The following is an 11961-nucleotide window of genomic DNA, read 5'->3' on the forward strand; positions in this document are numbered from 1 at the left end:
GGGGGGGGGGGGGGGGGACACACCATACATGATGACATTTAAATCCATTTCATAAAAATGCCACTGTTATTTGTGCCTGCTAAAGATGACTGTTAGCAGACTCTGGAAGCTTTAAAGGCTAAAGTCATTAGCTATTATTATATGAGAAGTTGGGATCTCCTGATACTGACAATTAATTCAGGCTTAATAGTAGTAGTGGGAAGTGTTGGTAAATCACAGCTGTGGTGCCAAGCATTACTGAATTACTTACTGCATAGGTTTCTGCAGATATTTTTCGTACCACGAATAACAGCAAAGTCCAAGTGCAATCTCCCCCAATCATTTTCCTCTCCAATGCTCCCTCCCCACCATTTCCCCCAAATTTTTTGGTAGCACAAGATGATCTGAGCCAGAACTGGTGCAGTGGGGTCCACAACAAGAAGTGATCTTCAGGCTGGGGTCTTAGTTCAGCTTGCTAGGGGAAAGCAAGGAGCCAGGAAAAAAAGGGACAGTTTCCTATTTCTGTACTACTATTGCTCCACTTGAGTTGTGTCTGCACACAGCTGGCTGGAAGCAGGTTTCCTGCTGCTGCTATGTATCCCTGCTATGGTAGGTCTGTTTAGCATTCACCCCATCACATGCCTTATTTCATTGGCCCCATGCAGGTCAGGCTCTCTGGCTGTTGATTTACCAGAGTCTGCAGCGCAAGATGAGCATTATGGAGCAAAAGCCTCCACCAGGCTCCACACAGCCCCGACAGTGGCAGGAGGGGGCTTTGTATGGACCGTCCTCTCTCTCCTCACTGGCAACTTGCAGTAGCACAGCGTACACAGCTGCTTGGCTAACGCACAGTGCAGCATCCTGCAGCACATGAGGACGGGGCAGTGGAAAGCAGCCGTAGAGCTAGAGGAGTGTAAATGGGAATCACAAACCCTGGATCCTATTTCCAATTGTGCCAGTACTTCCCAATGCAATCTGGGGTGAGCCACATACTCTGCAGGCCTCAAGGCCCCCTGAATGTGCACATCTGAAGGGAACAAGGCAGCACCTGTTCCTTAAAACCTGGGGGGCCTAAATGCTGGGCTTTGAAAATGTCAACAAGTGATTCTAGTTCGTGACCGTGATTTCTCTCAGTGTGAGATGTTTGCCTATGAATCACTGGGACACTTGCATTGGAAGCCACCTGTGACAATGTTAACCCCTTATGTAGTCTAGGATGGCTGCAATATCCATAACATAGGGATGAGGGTGCTGTACGGTACCGCATGCAGTGAGTCAATGCGTGATTGTACCCCACAAGCCTGGGAGATCACTCGAAGATAATTAAAAAAAGGTGGCATGTGCAGTCGATGGATTTTTATTATTATTATTAATAATATATTTCACGTTCCAGGTCAAATCAGCCAAACCAGTTCCAAATCATATCAATTGAACAGAACCCAATTGTTCCAAAAAATGTATCAATTGAGCAGGCAGAACTCAACTACTCTAAATACTGTACGGCACTACAACCAGGGAGCATCCTCTGTCCCAAGCTCTCACCTTAGGACTTCAGGTACCCCCAAATCCATTGGCAGGCATCATACATGCAGGCCCAAGCCTGGAGATCTTGGGGTTCAGATGCCCCCACTTGATCTTAGCCCACAAGAGGCCGAGAAGTGATCGGGGGCTAGAGTTGACAGTTGCCTGAGTCATGAATGCAGGGCCAGGTTTTCAAAGCAAGCAGCGCTTTAGCTGGACAACACGTCTCAAGACCAGCGAGTGCCATTTGAGGAAACTCTGAGTCCACACACCCTTCAAAACGTGCCCCCCGCTTCTTTTAAAATCTGCAAGTGGGAAAAGCCAACACTTGGCCAAGGAGACACAGCTCAACTCAGCTAGAGACTTTGCCTGTGCCCTGATCCAGCCAATACACACGTGTCACTTCAGACACATGTGAAGTCCCACCGACTACAACGGGACCAGGGCTTCTGATCAGGGTATAGTGCTCAGTGTTTTTGGGATGGAGATGGAGGTTTTCTCTCGCTGTCAGATTGGCTGCAGTAGGCAGGGGCCTTTGCCTTCCTCATAGCAGCTGCAAACGGAGGTTGGGTTGGCCTTGGAGGGTACGTTCAAACAGTTGCAATTAAGCAATGTAGGTACTGAACATGAAGTGGACTTCCAGGAACATGCCCTTTGAAGGAGCTCAGGAACAGTCAAGGCTCCTAGTATCTGGCACGGCAGAGACAACCCCTTTCTGGAGGGCTGGAGGACCAGCTGTGAAGGCCTCCAGACATAGAGCTGATTAAGGAGAGAATGATGAGCACGTTACCAGGGGAAGAGTTCCCAGATGAGTTACACAAGTACAGGTGCAGCCTAATTAGACCACATCCTTGTTTCTCTTCCCACATGTCCAGGACAACGAGATAGACTTGAACTTCTCTATCAGGTGCAAGTTTGGCAGAAATAAGAAGGAAGCCTGTGAATACATCAAAAACCATACTTTATTTTATGTATAGCAATACAATTTACATATTAAATAACACTATAATAGAATGATTTGATATAGTTTTAAACATAACAAAAAGGAGAGTCTTCAAGTTACAAAAAAACCCCGAACAAAAAACGAAACGGAAACAAACAACCCCTCCCCCCCTCCCAAAATATCTCCCCAAAACCAAACACCACATTTTTTTTTCCAAATGGATCAATGAGACAAACTTATCCAGTGACTGGCTAAGTCTAATTCCTATTGCACACACTGACAATGGAATCAAAAGAAAATCCAACTTTCACAATCACTGCCCCAAAGAAATAACATGTGTGTTGTTGTTTTTTTGGAATGTGATGATGGTGTTTCACTACTTCAATACACAGAAAGTATGATTCACATATCCACCACAAAAAAAGGAAAAAAAAAAAGAAAAAAGAAAACTATGAAGGAGTTGAAACTAGAAAAAAATTAGCTTTATATGAAAATATAAAATTCTATGATTATATACCATAGATACAAAGTTCCCAGAAGATGCTTATCCAAGCAACAAAATATTTACAGTTTGAATGATTTCTGCTATTTAAAAATGAAGGAAAAGGAAATCGGAGCAGATGTGGATGCTTAGTTCTTTAGAAACAATGGCTGCTTGCTAGTTTCAAATGTTCTAACAAAACAAAAAAGTCACTACCCCAAATGTTGGAGAGTTGTGACGTTTTATAAAATTGACTATCTCCTCTTTTGGAGACATGTTTATTCTTAAAACTCAAGACATTTTTCTTGAAATTAATTATCCTCTGTAGAAAATGCTTCCCTTTGCAAGTAGTTAACAAAAATACTAAAAACAGTTTAACAGCTAAGACAAAGTAGAGGCCAAATCTCTTCATTACAGTTCCATCTCTTTCTCTCTCCATTTTTGCATACCTTCTCTGCAGGTAAGCAACACCAATGTCATCTACACTGTTAGAATGGCAACGAAGAGAGAAAGTGCAAAGGGGTCACAAGCAGAGTTGAAGTACTTCTTTGTTTAAAAGGAAAAAAAGAAAGAAAGAAAGAAAAGGAAGAGCAATGCAGTGGATTAGCAATTAGGCATTTTTCCTTCATATAAAAATTCACTGGCACCATTTGAACAAAAACTTCAGAACACAGGATTACATGGCAGAAGAGAATGCATTTGAGAACGTGACTGCTAAATCATTAAGACAACTTGAATTATTATTATTTTTCTTGAAATTAAGATTGTTGTTTGTTGGGTTTTTTTGCTGAGAATTAGTAATATGTATCTTTGGTAAAATTGATATCTATATTTAAAATTTTTAACCAAAATGCATTCATTAAAAAAAAAAAAACCCCAAAGATTAATAACAAGGCAGTTGTGCTGTGTCACTAGAAAGAAGGTTAAGTCTTCTAGTGCTTCAATACATCACTCTGGGATCAACCGATTCAAGCAGTCAGAAATTTGGAAAATAATTGAAGCCTGGTGGATCCAGTAAATAATCAACTAGAATGGACCCACCAAAGAGGAATGAAGTACCAGAATCAAACACAAATAAATACAGTTTAGCTCTTTTCTCATCTGAAATGCTGAAAGGACAAACGCTGCGTTCAAGCCAAAGTTATTCTGACCTTGGCTCCGCAAACAATTCAATGCGCTTAACTTTACACACAGGAGCAGGCCCACGGACTTTTGCAGAGCTACCGTCCTAGCATTGCTAACCGTCAAGAGGAACGGGCCCGTTTTAGGCCAAGAACGCCGCTGCTTTTCCATGTCGTTACCGACACAGCAGCTCTCCTCGTTTTGGAAAACTTGGTCATTACTGAGGGCTCAATTCATCCTTCTTTCACATGGTCTCCCAGCGAAGCACCCGTGTCAAACATGGGGAAATAACATGGTCTTGAGATGTATGCGTGCACATGCACACACATACAAGCCACTGGTCCCGTTCCCCTCCAAGTGCTAGTGCTGAGGAAGGACCATGTCTCCTCGCCAAGGAATACAGCCCTGTTCTTCCTAGCTCGCACACCCTTTGTTTGAAAGACATCATTGCTACCTTTGAATGACTGCAATGTCAAAACTACAAGCGTCAGGTTAGAGCGGCGAACATAAAACCGTGCCAGTGTCACTATGCATGTGTACAGGACTTTGGCAAGACAGACGCAGGACAGCATCTCATCCTACCCCTACGAGTAAGGGTCTTTTAACACACATTCAGGGCTTCTGACAGTCGCATCCAGTCCCAGGGAAACAGGTGCAATTAAGTCATCAGAACTGCAGCTGCTTTCACGGGGATGAATTTAGCTCGCGCTCTCTTTTCTTCCTGAACTTCACATGGAACTCCTGGCCCGAACATACCCCAACACATCACTGCCTTCCTACCACCTATTTTATTGTTGAACTCAACACTGATACACAGTTTGGTTTCCATGGGAAGAAAAAAACAACAGTCGAAAAGTCACAGAATGCCAGGGGTAAGTATTTTCCCCAGGGATTAAGCCCCATGTCGTTAGTGCAGGAGAATGCCAATGCACAAATGTCTACCCTTTACCAGTGTTCAACCCTGCAGCCTTCCCTCATTTGACTTAACGCATGGTGCGAAGGCAAGGAAGAGAAGGTGAGAAAAGCCAGGCAAAGCGTCACTAACGGTCATCTTCTTCTGCCCCCAAAACGCACTGAAACGGCAGGGAACTCAGTCCCAGGTGTGCTGAACAAATTCCTCTCTCTAGCTCTCTCCACAAATGTTCAAACTACCCGGTTCCTCTCGCAAATGGGGTGACGACCCCACCCAGCAACCGGAATACTTCAGATGTGAACTGATAAGAGTTAATCCGAGTCCTTCTGGGTCCTGGCACAACCACTGCTCCCAGCGCCAAAGCCTCTGTCACCAACGCGGGCTGGTAAATTCACCTCCTGGTGAAACATTTCAGCCCCAGACTAAGCAGTGAGGATGGCAAAATGGGAACTGTGCTTGAATGACTTCTGCCACTGCCACTTGGCAGTTGGAGAGTCAGCCTAAACTCCTACAGTATCTGAGACGGGCTAACCTGTCACAGCCAGGCTGTCTTCATGCTGGTGTTAATGGGAGGGCTAAAGCATCGTGACTCACCATGCTATTTATCTTATTGAATTGAATTAGATTCCTTGGTGCTGAAAACATGGTGTGTGATGCATTGCTACTTAGCATCGGCTAGTATTTGGGACCGGTAGTATCAAATAGTTAAGCAAATTCAGATAAATCCATAGATGGTTACTGGTGAAATTCCTTCCAGAGTTGGTTTGCCTGGTGTGTGGGGGGGGAGAGGTGCATGGAAGAAATCTTTCCAGCATTAAAAATACAAGGTCAGGTCTTCAGCTGGAGTAAACGGGCATTGCTCCACTGACGTCAGCGAGGCTCTATCGATTTACAACAGCCGAGTGTGCCTGGCTCCAAATGGGCACCCTTCATATTTTTTTTAATGCACAGCACCCCTAGCTCCTTCCTAGCTGACTGCTCTGCCCCAAAATGCAGTCTGCAATTCTCCAATGGAAGAAGCATTTTTTGTCTTGCAGATGCCTATGCCCCAGGGAGGTCCTATTGGAAACAGAAAAAAAAATCGTGTCAAAATCTAGATGAAAAATATGCTTGAATATTGCTGAAGAGTCCTGCAACCTTACAGTGCCCTCTGGGTTTAGCTGAAATGTAAGACTAAAGAAAAATCAACCCATAGATGAGGGACAGCACCTTTACATCTACCCCACGCTCCAGAACAGCCAAAAGAACACCTCGACGGAAAGGGGCCTGATTCAGCAATCCTGTTCGCTGTTTAGCACAGCTGTCAAGGATGTCTTTAGCTCTGACTTGAAGCAGGCACTGATAACCTGGGACCATAATGCTGTCAAAAGGGGAGCTAATAAGGGCAGTGCACCTAACAGTTCAAGAGGATAACCAAATTATTTCAGCCCCCTCATTTTGAGGGAACATTTGATTTGTGTGGGAATGAGCAAGGAATCAAAAGCTTTGAACTGAACAGTTAGTTTAGCCAAAAAAAAAAAAAAGAGGAAGAATGTAACTTTATAGGTAGTTTTTTATTAGTTTGCTTCACCAGTAAATATGGATCAGTACTTTGTTTTAGCACTAGAGTATGAAAATTACACACCTGTAAAAATGGCATCTAACAGTTATGAAATTAAGAAACGCCTGTCTTCATCATGTAACATACCATTAGGTGTGAGGTCACGTTCAAGAAAGCGTAAGGAAATTAATGTTTAAAATATCGAATAGCTTAGTAATGTGAAATATTGCTACCTTCACGTCTCTGAAAGCAGACCTGATTTTAGGTTGTAGCATAGTTTTCACTGTATTGGCTAGGATGGAAATAAAATTACGGCATTTTCCTGCCACGTGGCTGGTTTAAAAAATTAAATTGACATTTCTTCCTGAAGCCGTAAATTCAAAATCCATGACTGTGTCCCAGTATGAGTTGTTGTGTTTTATGTTTTCTAATGTCATTTTTTTCTGTGTTCCATGTGAAGCAATTCTTAGGCCTTCCAGTACACAGAACAGGGACCTGAAACAGTACAAAAGCAATTGCTTCAGCTCCCCACGGCTAGTCCATCTCAACTGTAGCTAGTAATCACCTAACACATTTTGTCAAGAAAGGATGAACATTGCTCATCCACTCTACTGCCATGCAGAAGACCTATACCAATGACCAACGTGAAATGAAGATTAAAACAATAAATATTAGGAGTATGAAGGGAAATAGTATTTCTTGTAGTCAGAATCCATTGGGTCTAGCATTTAAGATTCAAGATTCAGGGGTCACCGTTAACAAAACTTCGCTGCATCGAAACTAAAAAAGTAGCATATGCTTGTTGTCATGGAATGTCACATCAGGGCTTGCTTTTGTATTAAAATATTATAGGCAGTAACACTGATCATATAGTGCAAACTAGATAAAATTGCGTTTCACTGTGTGAAATAAACAGAGGTGCAAATGCTCAGTAGGATACCATTAAGACATAAAATGGCAAAAAATAAATATCAAAACTTTTATCAGTGTAAAAAAGTAATCGGGTTATTGTATAACCTAGAGTCTGGCAAAAAAGGCCTCAAAAAAGTTCACTCAGTCTTCAGAAGTTCTACAAAGTAAGTGCCTTTTCAGGGGTCCAATTAGACAAGAGACTCCATGCTTTCTGCCGGATCCGACTCATCGCTGGTCATCACAGCACCGTTTTTGTCCAGTGTCATGGGGCCGTTTCCATTTTCCTTAGTGCTGACCAAGCTGAGCATCGCTTTATAAAGAAATTGGTACTGTTCCTGGAATGCAAAGGACAACACCTTTAATCCCTAGGCCACTTAAGAGGATTGCATTGACATTTCTGCGTTTCCAGCCCGCGGACATTCGTAAGGAAGGAACCCCCTCCTTTCACCTGAAAAGCGTCATGGCAGCAAAAGAACCAATAATGCCTGTAGACTGCAGTGGTCCAGATATGCTCAAAACCAACCTTCAGAGTCAAGACACTGGTTTCAGCTGTCTCATACAACATTTGACTTCCATCCTGCTGTCTTCCCCACACTTCCAACCTGTCAGGTCAGTCAACTAGAGGGCTTAAACGACGGAATCAAATTCCCCCCATTTCCTGCAGATGTAACAAGTAACTCTTCCCACACTCATGATCTTGTTCTGATTATGAAGCAGTTACTAACTCTGAAGTTACTCTAGAAACTCCTCACGAATTGGAAGCCAAAAACTGTAAAGAATAGCATCGACTGAGCAATCAAACCCAATCCACATTTATAATGCCATCTCATTTTGTATGTATATCGCACGGGACCTGACCCAGTGACTACTTGAAGTGACTGGGTGTTAACTTCTGCACCATATCAGCCTCACGTGCACCTCAGCAGCCTGGTGTGTTACACCTACAAAAGGGTTCAACTGGTCAGGGCAAAATGGAGAAGCACTTATACCAGCTGTTCGGTGGGGCTTGCTTCTGCTGGGACCTTTTCATTTCTACCTCCCTGTCCCACCGCTACGTGTGTTCCCCATCAAAATGTACAATTTGCAGCAGTAATGATGCAGAGTAAAAGGCAGAATGGCAGCATTCATCTGCCATGGGGCATATACAGGGCCTAAGTACATCAGCATGCATCAAATCTAGATTTTGCTCCCGAATCTAAGACGTGCACTTCAGATACGAGTGGGGGGACGGGAGCAAGTTCTGGTTTCTTTGGGCTGAGCATCGGTCTGGGAACTACTCTAAACTGCGCCGGCTGCCTAGGGCCTGGGCTTCCAGCTATGCTGCAGTGAGTTACAGCCCTGTCCCATCCCTGCCCCCAGGCTGGGGCTCTTCCTCACATGCTTAGTCAATCCCAAACAGGGATGCTTCATACACAGAGAGAGCAGCAGCCTCAGAATCAGGTCTGTCGCTTCCCTAAGGTGCTCCCAGGTGCTGTCCTAAGTGTACAGCACAGGCTGCAAGAGAAGCCCATAAGCAACTTCCACAGCCTGGCTGTAGAGGCACCGAGGCTTGATAACGGTGCCTGCGTGTGTTTTAACCGATGTTCTTCCTCTTCAGTAAAACCCTTGGTAAGCCTCCCACTTATCTTGCATATAAAGACTTACAATGTCTGTAAATACTCCAGGCCGCATCAGATTGATCATCTTTGCCACCTGGAAAACATCGACAGCGTTTTCATTCTCCAGCTGCTGTGACAGGGTGGTGAGGGCACACAGTGTTCCTGCCGACACCGCTCCGTACCTGGAAAACCGCAACAGCGCGCGGGTGAGATGGGCAGAGGTGTGCTCGGGGCTGCAGTGAGAGCTTCCAAACATACTTCAAAACCTTTCACTCTCAAGCCATCCCCTGCCCCCTTCCTAAGCTTGACAGGCATTTGGTACGTGCAGATCCACGTGTTTGGGATTAATAGTGCGCTGCGTGATGCAGCCATTTCATGTGCTACAAGGAAATTTTTGTTTTCATTTTCAGCTATGTTTGTTCAGGCTCTGACCAAAGGTGGGAGAGGCGTAAAGATGAAAAGAAGTGAATACGACAAATAAACCAACAAACCAATTTACAGAAAAAAAACAACTCAGCATGGCTAGAAATGCAGGTTTGATTTTTTCCCCTTGTTTCTTTGGGTCTAGCATGAAACGTCCAAATCAATAATGGGACTAATTCCGTAAAACATAATCTTAAATACTGCAAGAGCAGCAAAATCACACAGCAGACTACCCAAAGCATGAATATTAAAGCCAGCACAGAAGGAAGAGCTGGCAAGAGCCAACCGAGCTTACACTGTGCATTAGAAGGCAGGGAGCAGTGGGAGAAAAACCACTTGCTAGCGCCCAAGGCGCTGTTTGTTGGAGTCTGCTGCGAAAAAGCTGCTGCACCAGCAGTACCCCCATGTTAGGGGAAAGGTTTCTTTGCTGCAGAGGAATATGAGCGTACGTTCTTACACCCCAGGAGCTGGGCTGGCTCTATGGTACTCTGCAAATAAAGGAGACCGTAATGATTTTCCTACTTAGCTCCAGCAGTGATAGGATGCCCGGTGGCTCTCGAAACTGTTTGTTTTTTGTTTTTTTTTTATAGCAGTGCCTCGTATTAGTTTAAAGGGGTATCACCATTCCCAACGGGTGAATTCTACCCCTCTGCAAAAAGCTGACATCAGGCCTGCGCATGGGACTATGATGCCTCGCTCCTGTGCTGGCACTCTGCAGTTATGAATTTCTCCCTGTGCAAAGAGCTGCTGCGGGACTGTAATGCACGGTCCTGGACTTCGCAATTAGCAGCATCTCCCCAGTTTTGGAACTGGTTACAACTGTTTACAAAGTAACAGGTAAAGTGTAATGGCACATTCAGCACCCTCTCCAATTAGGTATTGAAATAGTAATGGCATCAGAGCATTCGCTGTTACAGTGCAAAAATATACAACCATCAGGAAACACTGACAGCTACTGTACTGCATGCGCGGCTCACAGAGCTCATTCCGAGTTAGCTCTGCAAAACATTACGGGGAGGGAGGGGGGGAGAACTATCTACCTAGGAACAAAGACCAGGTTCTCTGGTACAAGTTACCCTCATTGAACATTGTGAGAACCAGCTGAGCTGAATCTGGACAATCCTGCTTACATACTGGCTGCACAAAGCTCCAAGTCCCCCAGTGCAGATGCTGGGGATTCAACGGTTTGGATAAAGTTTCATAAACCAAATGCAGGTAACTGGGAGCCTTGTGCTGCTGGAAGCCTCTGCTTTGGACACTTCTGCAGGGCAGAGCAGCCCAAGATGCACGGAGAGCAGATGCGGCTTCCACCAGTGAGGTCTAGCCTGAAAGACCAGACCTGATGCGGGGAACGAGTCAATGGACCTGCCTCATACGGACGAGCAGCTGCGTTTCAGGGTCAGGCTCCCCTGACCTGCACGCTTACCCACATGCACAACCACCAGGAAAAGAGGAGGAGGCAGATGACGTACTCATCGTGAACAATGGTGGGGCCATCCCTCGTTAAGGCCTCTTCCTTGATTACATTGATAAGTTCAAAGGTACTGCTTATGGGGGCGTCTGGGTTTGGCCATTTGGGACACTGGAAGTGGCGCACTTCCAGCACGTAGTCATCCTGAAAGAGAAGACCAAGCCTGGAGTTACATGCTTGAACACCACGTCTGTACACCCAGGGATGCCGGAGAAGGAAATCAGAGTGGCCACACAGGGAAACTCCCCTTCCCCCCAAGGCAGAGAGGATGCACCATGCATCTGGTCAGCCCTGTGGCCGGTGCACTGGTGCAGGCCCTTTCTGCCAGGGAGCTGAAGACGGGTCTGGCCCTTCTGTCCCTCCCACCACGCCTGCATTTATACTGCAGCTTCTACCAGGGACAAAGGCCTCCAGACAGGGCAGGGGTTTCCCATGAGGACAGGAAGCCGAGTTCTCCTCATCAGCAGAGCTGAGTCAAACTACACAGCTCATGGCGTCCGCACCGCAGAAGGACCAGGATCTCTGTGGGGCTCTCCAGGGTGGCCGTCCATGCACAAAGCCCTGGTACAGCCCTGGCGCAGCGAGCTCCACGGCCCATGCCTGGGTGACGCCACGGGGCTGCAGCTCAGAAGGCAGCTGGTCAAACAAGAAAGGAGCAACCCCACAGGCATCCAAATGTACAAAGCTGCCAAAAGTTTATAAACCTTCTCCCTGCAGCAAAACACTGCTGCGGTCCCATTTTCTGACAGCGAGGCAGTCTGAAAGCCTTCAGCATGCTTTAGCAAGAGCAGAGTCGCCATCTCCGTGAAACCGCTCATTTGCAGCAGCTGAATTTCGGAGGAACAAGGCCTGGGATGTCAGTGTGCTGTGTAAGGAATAATTCTATCAACTGAATGAAAAGCAAACATCCAGACTTCTGGAGCGGGGAAAAGCTGCAGCCTAACCCAGAAGAGAAACCCAATGCTGAGGAGTAATCCACTTGGAAGCAGAAGACGGAGCCAGCTTTGGAGACGTGAGAAAGGAGAGGAACAGCCATCCCCAGCAGAAGACACCCCCAT

At 45.6% G+C, this 11961-nt stretch overlaps 1 protein-coding gene across 1 annotated transcript in view; it reads right to left on the reverse strand.

The window, feature by feature from the left end:
- Positions 1-2444: 2444 nt before the first annotated feature.
- The window catches only part of PTPRG (protein tyrosine phosphatase, receptor type G), a 424594-nt gene continuing 415077 nt past the window's right edge, over positions 2445-11961 (reverse strand). The window contains exons 28-30 of the mRNA XM_019504585.1: positions 10905-11047; positions 9056-9191; positions 2445-7746 (exon numbers count right to left, since the gene is read on the reverse strand). Of these exons, the coding sequence (XP_019360130.1) occupies positions 7600-7746; positions 9056-9191; positions 10905-11047 (426 nt within the window). The 3' untranslated portion in view covers positions 2445-7599. The remainder of the gene's footprint in view (positions 7747-9055; positions 9192-10904; positions 11048-11961) is intronic.

The sequence above is a fragment of the Gavialis gangeticus genome, unplaced genomic scaffold, assembly GCF_001723915.1.
Source record: "Gavialis gangeticus isolate Ggan-Ray unplaced genomic scaffold, GavGan_comp1, whole genome shotgun sequence".
Lineage (NCBI taxonomy): Eukaryota > Metazoa > Chordata > Crocodylia > Gavialidae > Gavialis > Gavialis gangeticus.